This window comes from Crocodylus siamensis, chromosome 6 (genome assembly GCF_052110815.1).
Source record: "Crocodylus siamensis isolate JL-2025a chromosome 6, ASM5211081v1, whole genome shotgun sequence".
NCBI lineage: Eukaryota > Metazoa > Chordata > Crocodylia > Crocodylidae > Crocodylus > Crocodylus siamensis.
In genome coordinates, this window is record NC_143400.1 from 11963984 (window position 1) to 11988789 (window position 24806).

At 46.6% G+C, this 24806-nt stretch overlaps 2 protein-coding genes across 2 annotated transcripts; both read right to left on the bottom strand.

Annotated features, from left to right (window-relative positions):
* Positions 1 to 13733: 13733 nt before the first annotated feature.
* LOC149861068 (feather keratin 4-like) lies at positions 13734 to 14129 on the bottom strand. The gene has a single exon (XM_090051422.1). The coding sequence runs from the start codon at positions 14127 to 14129 to the stop codon at positions 13734 to 13736; it is 396 nt and encodes a 131-aa protein (XP_089907548.1).
* A 4757-nt stretch (positions 14130 to 18886) lies between these two features.
* LOC149861069 (feather keratin 4-like) lies at positions 18887 to 19347 on the bottom strand. The gene has a single exon (XM_090053009.1). The coding sequence runs from the start codon at positions 19345 to 19347 to the stop codon at positions 18952 to 18954; it is 396 nt and encodes a 131-aa protein (XP_089909135.1). The 3' UTR covers positions 18887 to 18951.
* Positions 19348 to 24806: the final 5459 nt, after the last annotated feature.

Consider the following 24806-nt stretch of genomic DNA (forward strand, 5'->3'; position numbering starts at 1 on the left):
TCATTAAAATTATGCTGCATCATAGCATTAGTGTTCGGGTGTTGTTTTCTCTTTGGTTATTACTTCCAAAATACTCCAAATGAAATTTACCCTTGGATCAGAAGCATATATCTTCTCTGTCTAAAGTCCCCTGACTACCAGGAGCAGCAAGGCAATGCAGTACAACAAGTGGACACTAATGTGTGCTAAGGGAATTTCTCCTGTCTGGTGACATTCATAGCATCTGCTGAAGTACTCTATAGTAGGGCTGTGCAAAATGGCAGCCTTTCATTTTAATTTCAGATTCACCATTTTGAAGGGACAGTGTTTCATTTCAGTTTTTAAGCATTGCTCTGTTTCATTTTGCCAAAACAATTTCCCTTTTTAATGCTGTTTTAACACGTTTCACCCCTAGGCTAGAATGGTGAATTACAAAAATGCCCATAAAGTTGTCATTTCTTTCCTGATTTGGAAGAAAAAAGCAGGGATGGTAGCCCCTTCTGAGGCCATGAAGTATGTCAAGTTTCAAAGAGATAGCTGCAGGGGTTGGTTTCTGGGAAACAGCACCTCAAACTTTTCAGAGCAAAATTCGTGACTTGTGAGTATGAAGGTGGAGGGGGATGAAAATAGGAGGAATGGTAGCCCCTACTGAGGCCATGAAGCCTGCCGTCTTTCAAGTAGATAGGTGCAGAGGTTTCTGGGAAACTGCACTTTGTCATGGAGTAGGGTCTTTAGAGACAGCCACGATATCCTAGGGCCCTGTGGCTGTGCCAGCTCTGCCCTGTGTGCATCTTCTCTTCTCACTTGCCACCATGTTGTGTTGGAAAAGATAATAGATAGGGAGGCTTCCCTCAAGCGTCAGCTCGGTCATGGTCCTAATGGACCCCCACTAAACCCTGTAGGTTCTTGGACTTCTTGCTGGGACCTGCTCTAAGTAGATGCTCCAAGTGCCTTCCAGGGAAGAAGACCTGGCTCTCGGGGAAAGTGAAGGGGTGTGAAGCACAAATTCAGCTGATTCCCCCTCCTTTCCCAGAATTTGCCATGCTAGGGCAAAGTCAGCTCCAGCTCCAGCTCCAGCTCCAGCTCCAGCTCCAGCTCTTCCTCTGGCACTGGAAGGCTCAAGCTGAGAATTGAAATTGAGGTGGAGGAGATTATCATGCTGGTGCTGCTTGTTGTTGTCATGGTGGTAGTGCTATGGATTGTTGTTATTATGGCAGGTCTTATTGGAGGGGATGCAGACACTGCTCCCATTTCCTTGGTGCCACTAGCAGCAGAAGCGGCATAGCTGCTAGTTGTTGGAAAGAGGCTGAGTCTAAGGGGGTTTTTTTGAAGGAGGCAGGGGGGACTTAGCGCTCTCTCTCTGTCCCATCTTCCGCTCCTGCCAGAAGAGCGGCCACCTGCCTTTCCAGCACACTTCATGCGCGGTGTGCTGGAAAATTTGTGTATGTTTCTATAAAGTAATGTATGTATTTATGCATATATAAATATATGTTCTGTAATATATGTTGTGCTGTCCTGCACAGTCAATGTCATGGAAAACACAGATTTCTTTTATGTGGAGAAAGCATTACAGAGAATAACAAAAAGAGGATTTGCGAGGAGGAATAAATTGAAAGGAATGGATTACAAAAAGGTATTAAGGAAAGAACTGGATCTCACTTGCTAGGAACAGACTAGCAAGTAGGAAGTGAGAGCCTTCCTGATGCTGCTGGAGGACACAGCTCAGTAAGCTGCCAAAGTCACAGCTGCCAAAGCTCAGTTCAAACAGTGCTTTTACGCTCCTTCTCCGTCCCTTCCCCAGAGCATTGGGATTGGAAGGCTACTCATGCAGTCACTGGCCAGCTACACAGTCCATATCAGAGCATCCCTTCCCCATCTTCCCCCTGCCACTCCTTAGTTAGTATTTCCCTGCAAGACCAGCTTCAAAACTCAAAAATCTTCAAAAATTATTTAATGTTTCAATGCCCTTGTTTCATTTCAAAACGTTTCGAAGCCTTGCATTTCGTTTTGGTTTTGGAGTTTCAAGCTCGAAACTCATTGAAACACCTTTGAAATGAAAGGACAGTCAAAATTTTGCACAGCCCTACTCTGTAGCCTAGAAAAGCTCACGCTTCTTTGAATAAGGTAGTCTGGGCATACTAGAAGGGAGAAATAGGCTGCAATCGGACCTAGACAGGTTACAGGGGTGGCCGGATGAAAACAGGATGGGATTTAACACTGACAAGTGCAAGGTGATGCACCTTGGGGGGAGGAACCAGCACCATACCTACAGGCTGGAGAACTTCCTTCTCGTCAGTGCAGAGGCAGAAAAGGATCTTGGAGTAATTATTGATGCCAAAATGAACACGGGCCGACAGTACGGGGACACGGTGAAGAAGGCCAACCGCACCTTGTCATGCATCCACAGATGCATCTCGAGCAGGTCCAGGGAGGTGATCCTCCCTCTCTATGTGGCACTGGTCAGGCCGCAGCTGGGGTACTGCCTCCAGTTCTGGGCGCTGCACTTCTGGAGAGACGTGGACAACATGGAGAGGGTCCAGAGGAGGCCACTTGTGTGATCAGGGGGCAGCAGGGCAGGCCCTACGAGGAGAGGCGACAGGACCTGAATCTGTTCAGCCTCCACAAGAGAAGGCTGAGGGGGGACCTAGTGGCCATTTGCAAACTAGTCAGGGGGGACCAGCAGGCACTGGGGGAGTCCCTGCTCCCCTGAGCACTACCAGGAGTGACCAGGAATAATGGTCACAAGCTGGCAGAGGGTAGATTCAGATTAGACATCAGGAGGTGCTACTTCACAGTCACGGTGGCTAGGATCTGGAACCAACTTCCAAGATACTTGGTGCAGGCTCCTATCCTGGGGGTCTTTAAGAGGAGGTTAGATGAACACCTTGCTGGGGTCATTTGACCCCAGTACTCTTCCCTGCCATGGCAGGGGGTTGGACTCGATGATCTGCTCAGGTCTCTTCCAACCCTACTAACTATGAAACTATAAGGTGCCACCCTGCTCTAACTCCTACCAGACTAACACTGACTATCTACCTACTTCTCTCTTTGAGACTACTACCAAAGTATTTTCTTTCTTGGGGCAATGTACTCACAATCCCTGCTGGCTACTAAATAACACATATCTAGTAATGACAAAACACATTACTAACTTTAAACTTTCCTTCTCTATTTTACTGGGGTCATTTTCCAAGTATGGCGAAGCACCTGAGCTGTCGCTTTGAACTCTCCGGGCCTGTTTGCATGTGTAACGTTAAACTGCTGTGCAAGTCTTTACAGACACGTGATCCACAAATTGTAAGGAAATGTAGTTAAAAATGCCTCGAGATGGTTTCAAAATCTTCCAGGCAAGGACTAGTCTCTTCTCCTACACAGGAAATTTAGGGTTAGGTGAAGCTTCTAGTACTTACATAGCAATTGAATTTTTCACTGCTTTTTGCAACTGTTAAGCAAGACTGACGTGGACAATATTGGCCTCTGTTTTATACAAGGGGTGCCAGAGGCATGCCTAGCATCAGTGGAAGTGCCGTGCACTGGAACGTGGCCACCCCTACTTGTTTTTCACTTATAAGTAACCACACTGAATATGAGTAGTTCCTAGAGGCTGTACATGAATATGCTCAGCACTAGTCAGACATGGAGTAAAAGACAGGCCCTGCCTGGAAGAGCTTCCAAACTAAATACACATGGCAGATAATGTGTGGGAGGATAGATGCTGTCATCTGTTTTTCAGATAAGCATCTGATACTTAGAGATCAAGGGCTCTGTTGTGTGTACAGCTAGGCATGTTGGGTTATATTTGCCCAAGTCATGAAAGATATCTGGGGCAGAGCCAAAAAATGGCTGCCAGTGTCTTCCAGATTTTTCATTCTTGCCAACATGTCCTTCCATGGCTTGTGTCGTTAGGTTATGTTGAGTTGTCTGTCATTCCCTCAGCCATCAGGACTCATGATACAGGTGATATATTTTATTATATAAACTACATTTTTGCAAAAAAAATAATCTTTTATTGCAAGCTTTCGGGCATAAAAGAAATTTTGGGCAATTAAACGTTTGGTTTTTTTTGCAAAAATCTAGTTGGTCTAATAAAAGATACCACCTCTACCACAGGTCCTGGTTGCTTTTTCCTCCAGACCAGTATGGCTACAGCCTGAATACCATTCCCTCAGCTATGTCTTCTGCAGTTTCCCAGGGTTTTTCTAACTGGACCCAAAGGAGAACGGAGGATAAGGATGATGGGTGGGGTAACACTACTCTGTGGCAGGAGCATGGCTAAAATAGAACAGTTGTCCTGATAATTTTACACCAAGTTAGAAAACTGTAGGATGGAGTAGGGCAGGGAAACATATTCAAAATGCAAGCTGCCGCACTGAGTTTTGAATGTGGTATGTACATTTTGGTCGGTGCTGAGATTGCAAAACATCTGAGTAAGTGATATCTCTTGAAGAATAAACAGAGAAAGTTCTCTGGTTTAAAAAAACCCCTCAGGGTAGGGTAGTCAGCTGCTGTAAATCCATCACATTTCTGTAAGCTTGTACCAGCTGATAATCTGGTTTCTGAGATTGCTAGCTGTTTCCAGCAATTAGTAACGGAGCCCGTTAAAGCACATAACACCAAATGCTTCAGAGGTGTATACGTACATTGAGGAATACATGTCCAAAGTGAATGCTGGCGGAGACACAAACAAGGAGTTACATACCTATCCTTTCCTGAGGTTTCCTCCGTCAGCCTGTTGAATCATTTAAAACTGTGATAAAGCTTAATTTCACGTGCTTGCCCTGCAACAGGGGCAGGACAAGGTAGAGGGTGGAGTAGATTGCACTTACTCCCTTGTTGGTGGAATAAGCTCTGACCCTGTGGGGATTAAGGTTTTGAGAGTCTGTACCTCAGTTCCCTCCTTCTAATGTCTTTTTTTTTTTGAAAATGCACCTGCCAAATGCAAGGAAGAATCAGATGAGAGATGCCAATAAAGCCTTGATCAAGGGGATATGGCTGTGGAGTATTAGATTCATCTGCCTTCCCACTTACTTTAGAAGATGCAGGTTGGTCTTTCAAAAAAGCTATCCCACCATCCCAGCAAAAGTATTGCTCTCTTGTATGACCACTATATGCATGTATGACCACAGTTTGCAAAGCGGCACAAGGGACAGGTTCATCTGGAAAGCTGCTAAGTTCTTCTGCCCCTCGGTATGGAGCTCAAAAATGCCTTCCTTGATGAAAACAAATGTTCCTACTCTCTGAGGCCCTGAATGTTGCCTCATCATTTTACAATAGTGGAAAGTAGACTCAACAGGCTGTTCGATCACAGCCAAATAACTGCTTGAGGACCAAATTCCAAATGGGAGCAGGAATTCAGCATTGCACAGTTCAGATTCTGTTACAGTGACTCATCATACCTTCCAGTCATTTAAATGATGCCCGTTAGCTATGAATGTAAGTCCAGCTAGTTTAAAAACCATTAGCCTCTATTCATGAACTGGTAGTTAGTGAATTAACATATTTAAATGATACATGGAGTGCTTAACTCGCCGAGATCTCTGCCTTGAACTGCAATTGAGTACGTGAAGATAACAAAGACATTAGGGTGTGTTTACAACATGCCTGAGTCAGCTCCCATTAGTTGTATTAGCTTGTATTAAGATGAGCAGACAGCGATAGTGTCAGGAAAATGGGGTGTGAAGACATGATAGTGACCCCTACAGTTCAAACTCAGCAGAAAGTTGAAACTGAGCCCTGAAACCAACCTCTGTTAAGGAATTGAATCAATGGTATGTGAAATCACTAGTCTTTTCTTTTATTTTTTTAAGGTTGCCTTTTAATTTTTCATATTTTAAGCTGTCAACATGTGTACAAGTGCCCACAGTTTCTGATGATCTACCTGGAGACAAAGTGGGAGGCTCAACAAACGTACATGCATCTCTAAAGGGACAGACGACCCTTTGAAAACCAAGCCTGAGGTGGACTGGCCTACATAAATATTGGCCCAGATCCGCAGTTGGTGTCAGTCAAAACAGTAAAACGGTAGCACTGAAGTCGTTCTGACTTTAGGCATTAACTTTAAAATGATTGAAGAGAAGAAATTCCAAAGCTTAATTTACTGAACATCAAAGGAGTATCCAGGGTGCCCATGTGGTTCTCCATACTTGATACTGATTTATAATATGGGATTCTGTTTGACTGTCCATCACCATTTGAGCAACTACTGTAATACAGGACTAATATTATCATAACAGAACATTTTTCATGAGTGTCCAGAAAGTGCTTTTGCTCTGCAAATTCCTCAGAAATTACTCAATGCGTGTTATTGCCTCGGGGTTCTGACTGTGATACCTGTTAAACGGGGTAATTTAGGGCTTAGTAGTAGAATCTTAATTAAACAAACAAGCAACAAGAACCGAAATACATGAAGGAAGGAAACAAACTTATTCTTTGCAAATGGCCCACCCAGGTTTAGAGATGCTGTGCACACACCACACCTGGCCACACCTCATGGAGATGGTTAGTGCTGTCTCTGAGAGAGGGCGATGAGGTGTACAGCTTGAATCATGTAATTACGGGAGATGTCCTGCCCTCCCAAATTACCATTCTTTTATTGAGTGAAGATCAGATTACATATCCTGATTCACTGATTCTGGGAGAATCCCAAATCTGAAATACAAATTATGTTATGAACCGGAAACACGCTTGTCTGCTTCTGGTGACATTCGGGAATTTCTGGGTTACAGTCACTGACAAGGGCAATGAAAATATATTTATGGAATTATATATTTAAAAAAAAGCAACCCCTAGAGTTAAGCAAATACTATGGACAATGTTAGTATGAAACACGGATTGGCCCCTTCAGCGCTCATGGTAAAATCCAGCTTGGAAACCCATTTCAGTTCTAAACTAGCATGTGTATTAGATGTGGCACAATTCATGTAAAACTGGAAAGTCAATAGGTTTCCAAAAGAACAGAAAAAAAAATGAGATTGGCTTCATCAAAGAAGGTTGGATGTTATATTGAAGATTCAGCCACTAGGGCTGTGCGAGGTTTTGGACAGCACTTCAGATTCGAAGAAGCTTCAGACACTTTGGCATCCGAAGCAGCATGTCTGGATTGAAGCCTCTGCTGAGAGCATGAAGCCTACCAAATTTCAAGAGGATTGGTGCAGGGGTTTGAGGGGAACTGCACCCCAAATTCCTGAAAGCAAAACTCATGTCACGCCTATTTGTTGCACCACAGGGGGTGAAAACTTCAGCGATGGTGGCCCCTTGTGAGGCTACAAAGCTTGCCAAGTTTCAAGAAGATCAGTGCAGGGGTTTGGGGGAAACTGGACCTCAAGCTGCAGATAAGCAAAACTCGTGACATGGGTGACACTGTCTGTGTTAAGGTGCAGCGAGGTGAAAGCTGCAGGGATGGTGGCCCCTGCTGTGGCCTCGATGCCTGCCATTTGTCCAGGAGATTGGTGCAGGGCTTCTGGGTTCTGGGGCCCTGCACCCCTAGCTGCTTACAGGCAAAACACTTGTCATGGGTGATTGTGCAACTGACTGATATTTCAGTCTGACTGATGCAACAACGTTATAAATATTTCATTGATTCCCCATTATACCAGATCTCCGAGGTGGCTCTGAAGCTTTGGAGCTGCTTAGGCCAGGTCCAAGTGGAAACCCAGTCTGGAGCTCCGGATCAGATCCCTGGCATCTGAAGCGGCCAGATCCAAAGCCGGATTGAATAGCTGCCTATTCGCACAGGCCTATCAGCCACATTTGGATACCTGGTCCATGAGACTAAATCCCTTTTCCTCTCCCTGACATACAAAAGAAGGAGGAGGTAGGGGACCAGGAGCTGGATGCCAAAGTCCAGCCACTTCAGCAGCTGGTGATGCACTAGGTCTTCCTGCCACATGCCAGAGAGGGTGAGGATGAACTGACCAGTGCCCTCTTGGAGCCTTAAGGGCAGGAGGGAGCTGGGCATGGGGGGAGGATGGAGTGTGCCCAGCCCCTGCCAAGGGAGCCCTACAAGGGCAGAGCTGGGGCATCCCAGTGTCCAGAGCACAGTGATGGTAGGTCCAGAGTGGTGGGGGCAGCTCTGGCTGGGCAGTGATGGGGGCAGAGTGCTGATAGCTTGGTTGAGGCACCACCCCGGGCACCTCCACAGTATGGCTCAGTGTGAGTTCAGCTGCCTGAAAACAAGGACATCAGAAAAGAACCACCCATTGTCCCATCTTTCATTGTAAGGTTAAAATCATTAAAGACAGTTGGTACTTGGCACTGCCTCCTGTTGTAGTGAGGGAGATGGGCACTTAGGTGAGGGTGCTCCAGTGCAACCCTATCACTCACTCTGGTAGACACTTCACTGAAACCTGCTTACAGCACAGACCAGGAGAAACTTTCTAGTAGCTAAAAGGATCGTGTATCTTGCTATATAAGCAACAGCTTCTCTAAAAAAGAAAGGCCACATTTCTAAACAATTTCTTCTGATACAGATCTTATCCCAGATTGATCGATCCATCCATCCATATTGATATCAATAGAGATATACAGATATTTATCTAAGTTTCATCACACACACACACAGAAGAAAAATTGAAAGAGATGGAATATTACAGAAAAGGAACGTCATGCACTGGAAAGATTTTCAGAGCTCCTGAGCACCCTCGGCTCCCACAGCAAATGCAAGCAGTGGGGGTTTTATGCCTCTGAAAACAATGTCCCTCCTCTCATTCCTGAATCAGAATCTTGATCCCCATTCCTGGAATGCCTTTCGGCCCAGATATTCCTGATGCTTTAGCATGGACCACAGCTGCCATAGTGGTATCTGTTGAGCTGATGGGAATAGGAGGGGTAGGAGTACCCGGTGCCCACAGAGCCTCTGTACCCCAGGTAGCCGCCAGCAGGGTATGGGCTGCCAATGCAAAGGGGCTCGGAGGTGCCCACGTAGCTCTCGTGGGGGCAGGAGCTGAGGATGGGTCCGGGGAAGGTGATGGCCACGGGGGGTGGGTAGACCACGGCCCTGGAGTCACCGCAGGATGTCACGCAGGGCTCGTTCCAGGCATCGGCATATGGGCGCGGGCAGGTCACCTCACAGGGGTCGTAGCAGCGGGAGCTGATCAGCTGTCCGTAGGAAGACATGTTCCTGCAGTGGAGGTTGGCCTGAAACACAGGAGGGAAAGAGGGGAACATAACGCACGTCAGGAATCAGAGTACAGCTCCTGCAGTCATGGGCTCTGCTCCAGGAGCCTGCAGTCTCCAGGGATTAGAGGACTTCATTGTTTGCTTCCAGCTTGCTGTCTTCCTCATCTTCTAGTCTGGAAAACCTCTTCCCTCCCTCCTAAGCAATGCCTTTGAAGCCTTTGTACGCTAACTCCCTTCTCCCCACATCCAACAGTACATCTTGCAGACAGATGCAGAAGCCCAGGCTGTAGAGCGCACCTGCAAGCCCAGGGACACACTTGGGCAGCTGGCCTGAGCTGAGCGCTGCACTGCTCAGGTGTACGACCATGAATCCCTGAGCAGCAATTTAAAAGTAGCCCAGCTGTGAGTGAGGGCAGAGACAGAGACACCTCAACCGGTGCAGACATAACCTGATCACCAACTCCTCCAGCCCAACAAGCAGAAAACGGCCCCAGCAGGATTAATCCTATGAGTATTTTGGCAGAATTAATCTAAAGCAGTTGCTAAAGCAATATATTTACAAGCAGAAGGAGATATTGAGAGATGACAAACTTAGTTAGCTGAAGTGGAGAGTTGAAGAGATATGTATAGAGAAACCCTGGGTAGCAACTTCTTTTATCTCATTTCCCATCTTGCCCAGAGGATGGGAGATGCCCTTGATGGGAGAGATCTTGATTAGTAGCAGAAGGAAACTGATTGCACATGACACAGATACATGCAGATGCCTTTTTAAATCATTGCCTGTGTGTTGCCTGATAATTGCAGTTTCACTCTACACCCAAAACTTCTTCCTCAGACATTTTGGGCTCAATTCATTTCCTGTTTGACTGGAATGGAAGACACACAAAACATTTGATACGACTTCCATTTGTTTTCTTGTCCAAAATTGCATGTCTCCACGTAAGGATTTGCTTTTATGTGGAGTTTTCCATTTTTGTGCTTTAAAGCCATGCTGGCGTCTAGTTGGGACATTGCAGAATTTTTTTATGCCTCCAAGGGATGGTGTTAAGACTTTAATCTGATGGATTTGACACTCCAGCTATTCAGGTTCTGTCTGGTACATGACCTACTGAAATGCACAGGCAAACTTCCAATGAACTTAATGAGTTCTGGTTCGTTGTTAAGGAGCCAAGTACACTATGGAATGGAAGATCATCATAACACTTATGGGTAAATCCAACTAAATCTTCTAACCTATAGACATGACTTGACAGAGCTATCAGGCTGTGTAGGCATGTCCTGGCATTGACAGCAAAGTGTTGGCACATGGTCTCTGGGGAGGCGCTTCCTTCACATTTACTGCAAAAACCTCTGCTCTTTTCCTCCCTTCATTCATAGATGATATAGTTTACTGCTGTGGGCTCCATGGTAAGTACCTTACCCACAATGTAAAGTACCTTGGTGTAGGTCACTTGGGTAATGTTTACTGGGGCTGCATACAGGTGTAGGAAATATAAAGGAGTTTCACTGTTCTTGTGTTACTCTTGCACAAGCCCTAGATTAGGAAGTAGAAAAAGGGGGCTGATTCTTAACTGATGTTACTTGCATGTATTTGTGGGGTCTTGTTAATGAAGTCATGAATTTGGGACTTGGAACTTAGAATTTGCCTGATTTCTTTTGTTTTCTTTTTCTTTGTTTGAAAACAACAAACCTCTTTACCTCCGTCACCCTCTGGCTCTCCCCCATGGCTTGAATTAGTTAAAGCATTAAACCTTGCTTCAGTCCTACTGAAAGAAAGAAAGTCCATGGTTGGGCAATAAAGTTTTAAGAGTCCAGCCTTTCCTTAGGGTGTGATCATTGTGTCATTATGTTATAAAGTTAAGCATACAATAAATGAGGAACACTTCAATAGGCAACCCAATTTGTTTGTAGGGACTCATGCATAAATGTTTTTCCTTCTCTTCCATCCTGTACTACAGTTTGTGATTCCTGTTAATGTCTGGTGGGGTAGTTTCCAAAAAAGTCTTCCTAGTTGTGGTGATTGGTGGATGTGAACTTCCCAGTCATTAGTCCATGATTTTTGGCACCTGCAGAAGGGAATGCTAATCACATCAATTCCTTAGGTGGCTTTGAGCCTATAATTGCTTTGATGCCAAACATTGCTTACTTTGCAACATTAAAATAGACATGTAGAGAGAACACAGACAAGGTCCTTAGCTGATTTTGGTGGAGATGTGTACATTTAAATCAGTTAGGGATAGGAACAAAATAATTCCTGCAACTCCAGAAAAGAGCTTTTAATTGTAGTGATAGAGAGGTAGCTATAGCACAGTTTTTTATTTAGTTTAAACATATGGCTGAAATACCCAATCGGCTCTGGCTTGCAGGAGGAGGGTTTCTATTAAATGCTTCTTTGCACTAAGGTGTATTTAGAAGAAATCTTACTTTAAATGTCCTTTATGCTAACCTTCATCACTTCTGGGTTTTTACACCTGCTTCCGAAGTGCCTGGTGCTGGATCTCTTCAAAGATGTATGCTATGGGTTCAGTTGATGTTATAAGATGTTGTTTCCTTTCTGATGAGAGGAAGTTTGTTGCTCCAGAGTTACCTAGGGAGAGAGAGAGCTCCTTCCTGAGCTACATGAGGTGAGGATGGAGTGGGCTGAGGCTCTTGGGCACAGCTCATGCCAAGGGAGCCTCCAAACCTTGGATAACTGCAGCATGGAGCAGGGTGGGGCAATGTACTATCTTCCTTTTAAAGCTTTAATCTTGGCATGCTGAGCCATTCTCTGCAGCTTCAGCATATGGCACTGGTTTCTTTAGACTGTATCAGAAATCTGTGCTAATGAGTTAAAAACTAGACTTTGTCCAGTTGCTCAAATAATGCCCATTGTCCCCATTCCCTTTACTTCAAAGAAAATCGAGAGCTCATGTCAGAGGAAGAGCTGGATGCAAAACATTCATTTTATAACAACGAGTCAAGGGTTGCTGTGTTGGGTCCTACAACTCTCCCATGTATTCTCTGATAGCATCCTACAGGCATTTGGGAGAAGAGTATAACAGCTTTGGAACATGTGCTCCTGCCAACATGGAGAGGATGAGATGAATGTAGGCATGTAAAGGACATGTACATTTTTATATGTATAAAAACAAAACAACATCATCTGTAGCCCCTTTGTCCCCTCAACAAATAAAGGCCCACACAATTTGTCCACAAATGTATCTCAGGCAGGAATTGTCTCCTAGTCCTTGATTTACACCAAATCTTAATGTGCCATGCATCCTTGATGCAAGATGTTTGCTAGAGCTGGAGAGATCCATTAGTCTCTGGCTTGTAGCACACACCAGGAGAAACTTTATTAAGTTAAAACGATTGGATATTTTGCATTTTCAAGACCTACGTCCACGTTTTTAGCTGCTCTAAAACATAAAGGCCAGAATTTTTAAACACAATTTTTTGTCATACCAGTCTTTTTTCTGAGCTTACATTTTGTGAGACAACTTATACTTATGTAAATAAAATAATTTGGGGGAAAAAAAAGAAATGTTGATATTTTCCCCCCAAATAGGAATAGTTTTGGCCACCTATTTATCCAGATATTAATACCAGTGAACAGTGGATGTAGACTGTATGAACTGATAACTTCTTTCTAGTGGTTTGTAATAGCCCAGATGTGGACTGTTCAGTATTACAGCCCACAATGATCATGAAACATCAGCATTGGACCATGGACACGGGCCTGTGGTCAACATCTGCAGGTTCTCGTCCAGGAAGTAACTGGTGCATTCCTGCTGCATACCATGGGTGTAAGTTATGATGGGGGAGGTTATTTGCAATGCTATTTATAATTTCAAGGACTTGGTTCTTAAAACATTGGCATGGGTCAGTGGGTTATAGGCAGTGCACAGCACTATCAATAGTTGTCCTGACAGAAGTGCATTTCAATGAGTGGTTTATAAAACAACAAGTAAAGAGGCAAATGAACCAGAAGTCTCATATTAGGATGTAATCTGATTTCTTTTAATAGGGATGAGAGGAGAAACATACATTTTCAAAGCCAAAAAGTGAGAAAGAGAAACAACATATTTCCAGAGATTGAAACAGGTCTACAACCAATCCTCCGCTCCAAGAAGCGGGATGTGCACAAGGAGCTCTTCTTCTCTTCTCATAGGGCTAGATTTCAAAAATCCCACTTTTCAGGAACATAAGTCCTTTGAGTCAGGAAAAAGAGCTATACGAGGAAGTCGCCAAGTAGCTTTTCTCATTTTACGCTTTACATGTTGACCTGCTTTTTGTTCAAAGTTAAAGGCCACAAACAGATGGTACGGCTTAGCATACACAGTCACATTGTGGTGGACACTAACTGCCTTCTACGTCACTTTAGTCATGGAAAGTGCGTATTGGATGATTGCATACCTGTTCTGCTACATGAATAAGGGCACAGTGACATCATTCAGAAAGAGATGGACTATTACAGAAAAGCAACTTCATGCACTGGAAAGATTTTCAGAGCTCCTGAGCACCCTCGGCTCCCACAGCAAATGCAAGCAGTGGGCGTTTTATGCCTCTGAAAACAATGTCCCTCCTCTCATCCCTGAATCTGAATCTTGATCCCCATTTCCTGGCGATTCCTTTCTGCCACCGATATTCCTGCTGCATTAGCATGGCCCGCAGCCTCCATAGCGGTATCTGTTGAGCTGACGGGAATAGGAGGGGTATGAGCACCCGGTGCCCACTGAGCCTCTGTACCCCAGGTAGCCGCCAGCAGTGTACGGGCCGCCAATGCAAAGGGGCTCGGAGGTGCCCACGTAGCTCTCCTGGGGGCAGGAGCTGAGGATGGGTCCGGGGAAGGTGATGGCCACGGGGGGTGGGTAGACCACGGCCCTGGAGTCACCGCAGGATGTCACGCAGGGCTCGTTCCAGGCATCGGCGTATGGGCGCGGGCAGGTCACCTCACAGGGGTTGTAGCAGCGGGAGCTGATCAGCTGTCCGTAGGAAGACATGTTCCTGCAGTGGAGGTTGGCCTGAAACACAGGAGGGAAAGAGGGGAACATAACGCACATGAGGAATCAGAGTACAGCTCCTGCAGTCATGGGCTCTGCTCTAGGAGCCTGCAGTCTCCAGGGACCAGATGACTTCATTGTTTGCTTCCAGCTTGCTGTCTTCCTCATCTTCTAGTCTGGAAACCCTCTTCCCTCCCCGCTAAGCGATGCCTCTGAAGCCTTTGTACGCTACCTCCCTTCTCCCCATATCCAACAGCACATCTTGCAGACAGATGTATAAGCCACGCTGTACAGCCCACCTGCAAGCCCAGGGAAACACTTGGGCAGCTGGCCTGAGCTGAGTGCTGCACTACTCAGGTGTATGACCATGAATCCCTGACCACAAATCCCTGACCAGCAATATAAAACCAGACCAACTGTGAGTGAGGACAGAGACACCTACACCTTCAAGAAGTGTAGACATACCACCAACCCCTCCAACCCAGTAAGCAGAAAAAGGCCCCAGCAGGATTAAACCTCTGAGTAGTTTTGCAGAATTAATCAAAAGCAGTTGCTAAAGCAATATATTCACAAGCAGAAGGAGATCTTGAGAGCTGTCAAACTCACTTTGTTTGCTGGAGTGGAGAGGTGAAGAGATGTAGATAGAGAAATGCTGAAGAGGTCCTGCTTTTATACCATTTCCCATCTTGCCCGGAGGATGGGAGATGCCCTTGATGGGAGAGGTCTTGATTAGTAACAGAAAGAAACTGATTGCACACAACACTGAGATACATGCAGATGCCTTTTTTACTCATTGCCTGTGTGTTGCCTGATAATTGCAGTTTCACCCTACACCCAAAGCTTCTTCCTCAGACATTTTGGGCTCAATTCATTTCCTGTTTGACTGGACTGGAAGACACACAAAACATTTAATGCAACTTCCATGTACTTTCATGCTCAGAAATGCATGTCTTCATGTGAGGAACTTCTTTTATGTGGAGTTTTCCATTTTTGTGCTTTAAAACAATGCTGGTGTTTAGTTGGGACATTGCAGAATTTTTTTCACACCTCCAAAGGAAGGTGTTAAGACTTTAATGTGCTGGATTTAGACACTCCAGCTATTCAGGATCTCTCTGGTACGTGACCTACTGAAATGCATGGGCAGACTTCCAATGAACTTAATGAGTTCTGGGTCATTGTTAAGGACCCAAGATCACCATAGAATGGAAGGCCATCATCATACCCATGGGTAAATCCAACTAAAGCCTTTACACTCTATTCATGCCATGACAGAGCTATCAGGATTTTTATGCCCAGCTTTGCATTGGCATCTTACACTTACGACAAAGAGCTGGCACGTGGTCTCTGGGGACGTGCTTCCTTCACATTTACTGCAAAAACCTATGCTCTTTTGCTCCTTCCGTTCATAGATGATATAGTTTATTGCAGTGGGTTCCATAGTAAATACCTTACCCACAATGTAAAGTACTTTGGTGCAGGTCCCTTGGGAAATGTTTGCTGGGGCTTCATAGAACTGTCGGAAGAATAAAGGAGTTTCACCATTCCTGTGTGAGTCTTGCACAGAGCTCTTGACTAGACAGTAGAAAAAAGTGCCCCAGTTTGAAGTGAGATTACTTGCATGTAGTCCAGCCTCTCCTGTGGGTGTGACCAGTGTGTCATCACGTTATGAAGCTAAGAATATAGTAGTGATGAGGAACACCTGAATGGGAAACACAGTTGTTTGTAGGGACTCATGCATAAAAGTTTTTCCTTCTCTTCCGTCTTGCACCACAGTCTGTGATTCCTGTTAATGTCTGGTGTGGTAATTCCCAAAAAGGTCTTCCTAGTTGTGGTGATTGGTGGGTTTGAACTTCCCAGTCATTAGTCCATGATGTTGGCACCTACAGAATGGATTGGTAGTCACATCAATTCCTTAGGTGGCTTTGAGTCTAAAATTGCTTGGATGCCAAACATTGCTTACTTTGCAACTTTAAAACAGATATGTATAGAGAACACAGACAAAGTCCTTAGCTGGCTTTGATGGAGCCATGTCTATTTATACCAGTTAGGGATCTGAACATAATACTTCCTGCAACTCCAGAAATGGGCTTTAAGTTGTAGTGATGAAGAGTCAGTTATAGCAGTTTTTAATTTATTTTTATACATCTGGCTGAAGCACCCTGTTGGCTCTGGCTTGCAGGAGGAGGGTTTCTATTTAGTTCTTCTATGCTCTAAGGTGTGGTAACAAGAAACCTCACATTAAAGACCCTTTATGCTAACCTTAATCAGTTCTGGATTTTTATACCTGCTTCCAAAGTGCCTGATGCTGGATCTCGTCAAAGATGTATGCGATGGGTCCAGTTGATGCTATAAGATGTTGTTCCCTTTCAGATGAGAGGAAGTATTTTGCTCCACAGTTAATTAGGGCGAGAAAGCGAGTTCCTTCCCAAGATATCTCAGGTGAGGATGGAGTGGGCTGAGGCTCTTGGGCACAGCTCATGCCAAGGGAGCCCCAAAAGCCAATGGACATGCTGAGCCCCCCTGGCACCAGGGGCACAGGGTAGTAGGTCTCAGGCCACGGTGTTGCTCAGGGGGGGCAGGGGTCACAACAAAGACAATCCCAGGAATGAAGTAATGACTGTGTTCCCCTTGTGAAAGAGGCTATAGGAGGAAATATGCTAGAAAGAGGCAGATAACCCATGGGCAGGTAGGAAGCAGGTCTGGGAAACGTGGTGAGGACATGAAGTTCAATCCTTAACTGTGAAATGCAGCATCCTGGGTTTCAGCTAGAGGAGCTGCAGAGTCAGGCTTCACTGTGTCCCCTCCCTGGGCAGGAAAGGAAGAGAGAGCCCTGTAAGTAAGGGTCCAATAAACCCCAGCCCATAGCCAAGGCCTGGGCATGCATCCTTGGGTGGGAGTAAATTTACTGCCACCCCTTTGGTGGGGTGAGCCCTTGACTGCCAACATAAGGCGACTCTTGCTCTGGGGTGAAGCCTTGGAAAGGTCATTTCACCCCATGCAGGAATGTAATGCAGCCAAGGCTTCTCCCTCCCTCCCCCAGGAGGCAGCCAGGAATGTCCCTTATTCAATCCTTTCCTGCCTGGGTAATGTGTCCCCTCTGGGAGGCCTTAGAGGAACTTGTCCAATGATGCTCCAGACCTCTGAACTGCCTAGGCCCTATGTGTCCACCTCCCCTGTTCACATGTCTGCTGCGACAGCTCTAGGGCCTTCTTCAGCTCCAGGCACCATGAAGGCGCTGCCTTGCACTGCAGCGATGCCTTCTCTTTTCACTGCTTCCTCCATGGGACCTTCTCAACATAGCCATACAATGCAGGAAGCTCTTAAGTCTGCTGTAAGAGAGGTGATATTTAGTGAGCAGGAAGTAATTAACTCTACCAAAATCATCTGGTGAGTCAGAGGGAAGTGCAGGGACAAGAGCCCAGGGACTCTTCATTGGCATTCCCCTCTCTCATAGCCACACACAAGATCATCGTTTTGTTTTCCTGGGCTCTTTTGATTGTATGTGCCCAAGCAGGAGACACCATGACAAAGCTTGTCCTGCAGAACTGTCTGGGGCCACCCGTCAGCTGTGTCTCTGGTGGGCTTGTGACTGGGAGCAGGAAGGGCCCCTGAGCAGTTCACTGCCATGTTTCTAGGCCAGGTGGGAAGGCTGGGCTTGAGAGCAGTGCTCCCTGGCAGCTCTGGGGCTATGAGGTAGGTGCCCCTCTTTTGGTTGCCTCACTATTTTGATGTCGGTTTTGAATGTCTTCAGTTAAGCCCCTAGGAGAACAACAGCTATTTATGTAAATAGCATTTTGCATCTGTCCCATCCCACCTAAGGGTATTGCCTAGAGAAGTCTGTTATATGCTTCAGGTGTGCTCGGAGGACCTTGGATAACTGCAGCATGGAGCAGGGTGGGGCAATGTCCTAGTTTCCTTTTCCAGCTTCAATCTCAGCATGCTGAGCCATTCTGTGGAGCTTCAGCGTGTGGCACTGGTTTCTTAAGATTGTATCAGCAATGTGTGCTAATGAGTTAAAAACTAGCCTTTGAACTGTGCCCCATATAATGACCATTGTCACCATTCCCTTTACTTCGAAGGAGCTACAGAGCTCATATCACGGGGAAGAGCTGGATGGAAAATATTCAGTTTATAACAACAACTCTAGGGTTTCTGCGTTGGGTCCCACCACAATCAAAACAAATTTTGAAATGAAGTGTTGTTCTCTCAAAACACCAGTCGTAACGGAACAGAGCCGTTTCGCAACACCCTAGTCAGCAGTACTAAGACCTACCAATACTTCTCATGACAGAGGTGAATTTCAATACGTGGTTCATAAAACAGCAAGAGGCAAAAAAACCCCAAAGTCTGATATTAGGATGCAATCTGATTTCTTTTAATGGCAATGAGAAGAGAAACTTAAATATGCAAAGAAAAAAAAATGAAGAGTACAAAGAACATATTTCCAGAGATTGAAGCAGTTTGAGTAGCTTTTCCTGTTCTACACTTCACATGTTGACATGCATTTTCTTAAAAGCTAAAAGCCACAAACAGATGATGGACCTTGGTACACATAGTCACATTGGGATTGGCTGTTAATTCCCTCCTACATTGCTTTAATCATGGAAGGTGAGTACTGAATGATTGCATACCTGCTCTCCTATATGAATAAGGGCATAGCAACATCATTCAGAAAGAGATGGAGTATTACAGAAAAGGAGCTTCATGCACTGGAAAGATTTTCAGAGCCCCTGAGCACCCTCAGCTCCCACAGCAAATGCAAGCAGTGCGGTTTTTGTGCCTTTGAAAACAATGTCCCCCCTCTCATTCCTAAATCTGAACCTTGTTCCCCATTTCTTGGTTATTCTTTTCTGCCACAGATATTCCTGCTGCTTTAGCATGGCCCGCAGCCTCCATAGCGGTATCTGTTGAGCTGACGGGAATAGGAGGGGTACGAGTACCCAGTGCCCACTGAGCCTCTGTACCCCAGGTAGCCGCCAGCAGGGTACAGGCCGCCAATGCACAGGGGCTCGGAGGTGCCCACGTAGCTCTCCTGGGGGCAGGAGCTGAGGATGGGTCCGGGGAAGGTGATGGCCACGGGGGGTGGGTAGACCACGGCCCTGGAGTCACCGCAGGATGTCACGCAGGGCTCGTTCCAGGCATCGGCATATGGGCGCGGGCAGGTCACCTCACAGGGGTTGTAGCAGCGGGAGCTGATCAGCTGTCCGTAGGAAGACATGTTCCTGCAGTGGAGGTTGGCCTGAAACACAGGAGGGAAAGAGGGGAACATAACGCACGTCAGGAATCAGAGTACAGCTCCTGCAGTCATGGGCTCTGCTCCAGGAGCCTGCAGTCTCCAGGGATTAGAGGACTTCATTGTTTGCTTCCAGCTTGCTGTCTTCCTCATCTTCTAGTCTGGAAAACCTCTTCCCTCCCTCCTAAGCAATGCCTTTGAAGCCTTTGTACGCTAACTCCCTTCTCCCCACATCCAACAGTACATCTTGCAGACAGAGGCAGAAGCCCAGGCTGTACAGCCCACCTGCAAGCCCAGGGACACACTTGGGCAGCTGGCCTGAGCTGAGTGCTGCACTACTCAGGTGTACGACCATGAATCCCTGAGCAGCAATTTAAAACTAGCCCAGCTGTGAGTGAGGGCAGAGACAGGGACACCTCAACCCATGCAGACATAACCTGATCACCAACTCCTCCACCCCAACAAGCAGAAAACCATCCCTGCAGAATTAAACCACTGATTATTTTTGCAGAAAGCATCTAAAGCAGTTGCTAACACAATATATTCACAAGCAGAAGTTATTGAGAGATGTCAAACTTACTTGTTTTGCTGGAGTGGAGAGGTGAGGAGATGTGGATAGAGGAGTCCTGAGTTGTGACTGCTTTTATATCAGTTCTGAGCTGGCCTGGAGAATGGGAGATGCCGTTGTTGGGAGAGGTCTTGATTAGTAACAGAAGGAAACTGTTTGCATATGACACTGAAATTCATGTAGATGCTTTTTTTACTCATTGCCTGTGTGTTGCCTGATAATTGCAGTTTCACTCTACACCCAAATTTTCTCCCTCAGACATTTTGCACCCAATTCATTTCCTGTTTGACTTGACCGGAAGAGACACAAAACATTTGATGCTACTCAGCTCTAAGGTGTGTTAGAAAGAAACCACACATCAAAGGTTCTTTATTCTAATTTTCATCACTTTGGGGCTCGTTGGATCCCTTCAAAGATCTATGGTATGGCTCCAGTTAATGCTATAAGATGTTGTTTCCTTTCAAATGAGAAGTGTTCTTCTCTGGAGATGTCTGGGGAGAGAGAGAGCTCCCTCCCAAGGTATCTCATGTGAGGATGGGATGGGCTGCGGCATGTGGGCACAGCTGATACTGAGGGATCCCCAAAAGCCATGGGGTGGGCTGAGCCCCCCCCCATCACCCCTGTTATGCAGCTAAGAGAATAATAGTGATGAGGAACACTTGAAAGGGCAACAGAACATGTTTGTGAGGACTCATGCATGAATGTTTTTCCTTCTCTTCCATCTTGCACCACAGTTCGTGATTCTTTTTAATGTCTGGTGGGGTAGTTTCCAAAAAAGTCTTCCTAGTTGTGGTGATTGGTGGGTGTGAACCTCCCAGTCATTAATCCAGCTGCATAAGAGAATGGTAATCACATCCATTGCTTAGGTGACTTTGAGCCTAAAATTGCGTGGATGCCAAACATTGCTTACTTTGCAACTTTAAAACAGATATGTATAGCGAACACAGACAAAGTCCTTAGCTGGCTTTGATGGAGCCATGTCTATTTATACCAGTTAGGGATCTGAACATAATACTTCCTGCAACTCCAGAAACAGGCTTTTATTTGTAGTGATGGAGAATTAGCTATAGCAGTTTTTTATTTAGTTTATACATATGGATGAAGCACCCAATTGGCTCTGGCTTGCAGGAGGAGGGTTTCTGTTTAATGCTTCTACACTCAAAAGTGTGTTAAGAAGAAACCTCATATTAAAGGTCCTTTATGCTAACCTTCAGCATTTCTGGGTTTTTACACCTGCTTCCGAAGTGCCTGGTGCTGGATCTCTTCAAAGACGTATGCAATGAGTTCAGTTGATGCTATAAGATGTTGTTCCCTTTCAGATGAGAGGAAATATCTTGCTCCAGAGTTAACTAGGGAGAGAAAGTGAGCTCCTTCCTGAGATATCTGAGGTGAGGATACAGTGGGCTGAGGCTCTTGGGCACTCCTCATGCCGAGGGAGCCCCAAAAGCCAATGGACTGGGGCAGGCTGAGCCCCTCTGGCACCAGGAGAAGAGGGTGGTAGATCGTAACCCATGGTGTGGGCTGGGGTGTGGCAGGGGCTGCAAGCGAGATTTTCCCAGGCACCAAGTGAATGCTGTGCAGCTGGTGTGAAAGAGGCTATAGGAGGAAGGAAGCTACAGAGAGGCTGATAATCCATGGGCAGGTAGGAAGCATACTGGGGAAGTGGTGAGAGGACGTGAGGCTCAATCCTTCACTGCATAATGCAGTGTCCTGGGCTGCTGCTAGAGGAGATGCAATTTGGGCTGCCCTGTGGCCCGTCCCTGGGCAGGAAGGGAAGAGACAGCCTTGCAGGTAAGGGTCCAATAAACCCCAGCCTGTAGCCAAGGCCTGGGCATTCATCCGAGGGGTGGGAGTGACTTTTCTGCCACCCTTTTGGTGGGATGAGCTCTTGACTGAGTAGGTAGGGCTACTCTTACTGTGGGCTAAAGCCTGGGAGAGGTCCTTTCACCCCATACAGGAATAGCAAGTCCTTTGACCCCATTCAGGCTCTGGCCCCCGGGAGCATGGCCACCTCCCCTGGTGGGGTCTGCTCCCTTTTGGGGTCTTTGGAGCGCCAGCTGGAGGAGCTCCAGGCCATAGTCCAGAGACTACGTGCCATGATGGACTGTGAGCGGGAGATTGACTCCTACTGCCAGGCCCTTTTCCCCCAGGAACCAGAGGGTAAACCACGGTCTCCCTCCAGGACAAGGGAGGACTCTGGGACCTCCCGTTCTGTCCAGTCAGGGAGATGGACGAAAGTGGTCAAGGGCCCTAAGGCCTGCCACACCAAGGCCCCTGCCCCACCGGAGCTTAGCAACAGGCATGAACCTCTTGCAGCCCCAGCAGAGCCTGCTGAGTTGCCAGCTCTTGCAGGCAACACAGGCCTAACTGCAGCTATTGCCCCCACTCTCCCCGAGACAAAACAAAGTGTTGTTGTGAGATACTCCATCCTGAGAGGGACTGATGGGGCAATTTGCCGCCCCAACCCCTTAGCCCGGGAAGTCTACTGCTTCTGACATGCATCTGAGACATCACAGAGAGGATCCCTAAACTCCTCCAGCCCACAGACTGCTATCTCATGCTCCTTATTCATGTGGGCACCAATGACATGACTCAGAGCGCTCCCAGCCGGTCATGAGGCGCCACAGGGATTTGGGAGCGCGGCCAGAGGGTCTGGGGGCACAGGTGGTATTCTCGTCGATCCTCCCAGTCTTGGGCTATGGGCTGAAGAGGTAGAGGAGGATCCAGGTAGTCAACCAAAGACTGTGGTGCTGGTGTCATCAGGAAGGCTTTGGCTTCCATGACCACAGCCCGCTCTTTGGCAAGAGAGGCAGCGAGCTGCTGGGAAGAGGTGGGAATGGACTGGCCGACGCCAACATCCTGAGGGATAGCCAGCAAGGGTTTGTTGTGGGTAGGTCTTGCTTGACCAATCTCATTACCTTCTACAACCACGTGACCTATCACCTGGACAAGGGAGAAGAGATTGATGTCATATATCTTGACTTCAAAAAAGCAGTCACTCATCGTGGTGCCCTGTGACCACTGGGGTTCCCCAAGGCTCTGTCCTTGGACCCATATTGCTCAACATCTTCATTAATTATGTGGACATTGGAATCAGAAGCAGACTGGCCAAGATTGCCGATGACACCAAACTTTGGGGCAAAGCATCCACATCAGAAGACAGGCAGGTGATCCAGGCTGACCTGGACAGGCTCAGCAAATGGGCGGACGAGAATCTGATGGTGTTTAACACTGAAAAATGCAAGGTTCTCCACCTTGGGAAGAAAAACCTGCAGCATCCTTATAGGCTCGGCAGTGCTACGCTGGCTAGCACTATGGAAGAAAGAGACTTGGGGGTCATCATTGACCACATGATGAACATGAGCTTGCAGTGTGATGCTGTGGCTATTAAAGCAACCAAAACTCTGGCTTGCATCCATAGATGCTTCTCAAGCAAAACCCGGGCGTCATTCTCCCCCTGTACTCGGCCTTGGTGAGGCCGCAGCTGGAGTACTGCGTCCAGTTTTGGGCTTCACAATTCAAAAAGGATGTGGAGAAGCTTGAGAGAGTCCAGAGGAGAGCCACGTACATTATCAGAGGTCAGGAAAACAGACCTTATGACGACAGGCTGAGAACCATGGGGCTCTTTAGCCTGTAAAAGCGCAGGCTCAGGGGTGATCTGATGGCTACATATAAGCTTATCAGGGGTGACCACCAGTATCTGGGGGAACGTTTGTTCACCAGAGCACCCCAAGGGATGACAAGGTCGAACAGTTATAAACTCCTGCAAGACCATTTCAGGCCGGACATAAGGAAGAATTACTTTACTGTTCGAGCCCCCAAGGTTTGGAATAGCCTGCCGTCGGAGGTGGTTCAAGCACCTACATTGAAGACTTTCAAGTGTAAATTGGATGCTTATTTTTCTGGGATCCTATGACTCCAGCTGACTTCCTGCCCTTTGGTGGGAGCTGGACTCGATGATCTTCCAAGGTCCCTTCCAGCCCTTACGTCTATGAAATCTATGGGAAGTGGCCAAGGCTTCTCCCTCCCTCCCCGAGAAGGCATCCAGGAATGTCACTTATTCAATCCTTTCTTTCCTGGGTAATGTTTCCCCTCTGGGAGGCCTCAGAGAAACTTGTCAAATGATGCTCCAGAGCTCTGAACTGCCTAGGCCCTATGTGTCTACCTCCCCTGTTCACACGTCTGCTTCAGCAGGTCTAAGGCCTTCTTCAACTAAAGGCACCATGAAGGCGCTGTCTTGCACTGCAGCAATGTCTTCTCTTTTTACTGTTTCTCTATGGGAATTTCTTAACACAACCATGCAATGCAGGAAGCTCTTAACTGTGCTGGAGGAGAGGTGATAATTGGGGTGTAGAAACTAATTCACTCTGCCGAAATCATATGGTGAGTCAGGGGAAGGGCGGGGACAAGCGCCCAGAAACTATTCATTGGCATTACTGTCTCTCATGGCAAGGATCATAGCTTTGTTTTCCTGGCCTTTTGTGATTGTATGTGATCAACCAGAAGATACGGTGATAATTAGGGGTGGAAGGGCTGGGCTTGAGAGCAGCGCTCCCTGGCACCACTGGGGCTATGAGGTCGGTGCCCCCAAAAGGGCGGGTTTATGTTCAGAATCTACCCAAGTCCCGCAGGAAGGATTATGACTTCCTAGATTCAGATGGGGAGCTATGAACCAGCAGTCACTGGAAATATACCCAAAGATTTTGGAAGCCGAGCTCTCTCATCAATCTGACTTCTGCAGGTTTATTAAGGAAATGTTCCTGCCTCCAGCACCCTCTTTCTCGCATTGTAGGGCCTTACCTAGCGTATTGTTCACTTTCTACCAGATATCCGTCCTTCAGTTGGCTCACTATGCTTGACGACATCTTTAGTCGGTTTTGAGTGTTACGTCTTCAATTAAGCGCCTAGGAGAATGGCAGCTATTTAT

Bases quoted from the DNA above. Each gene is read 5' to 3' on its own strand.
- LOC149861069 (XM_090053009.1), bottom strand. From the start codon at position 19,347: ATGTTCCCCTCTTTCCCTCCTGTGTTTCAGGCCAACCTCCACTGCAGG.
- LOC149861068 (XM_090051422.1), bottom strand. From the start codon at position 14,129: ATGTTCCCCTCTTTCCCTCCTGTGTTTCAGGCCAACCTCCACTGCAGG.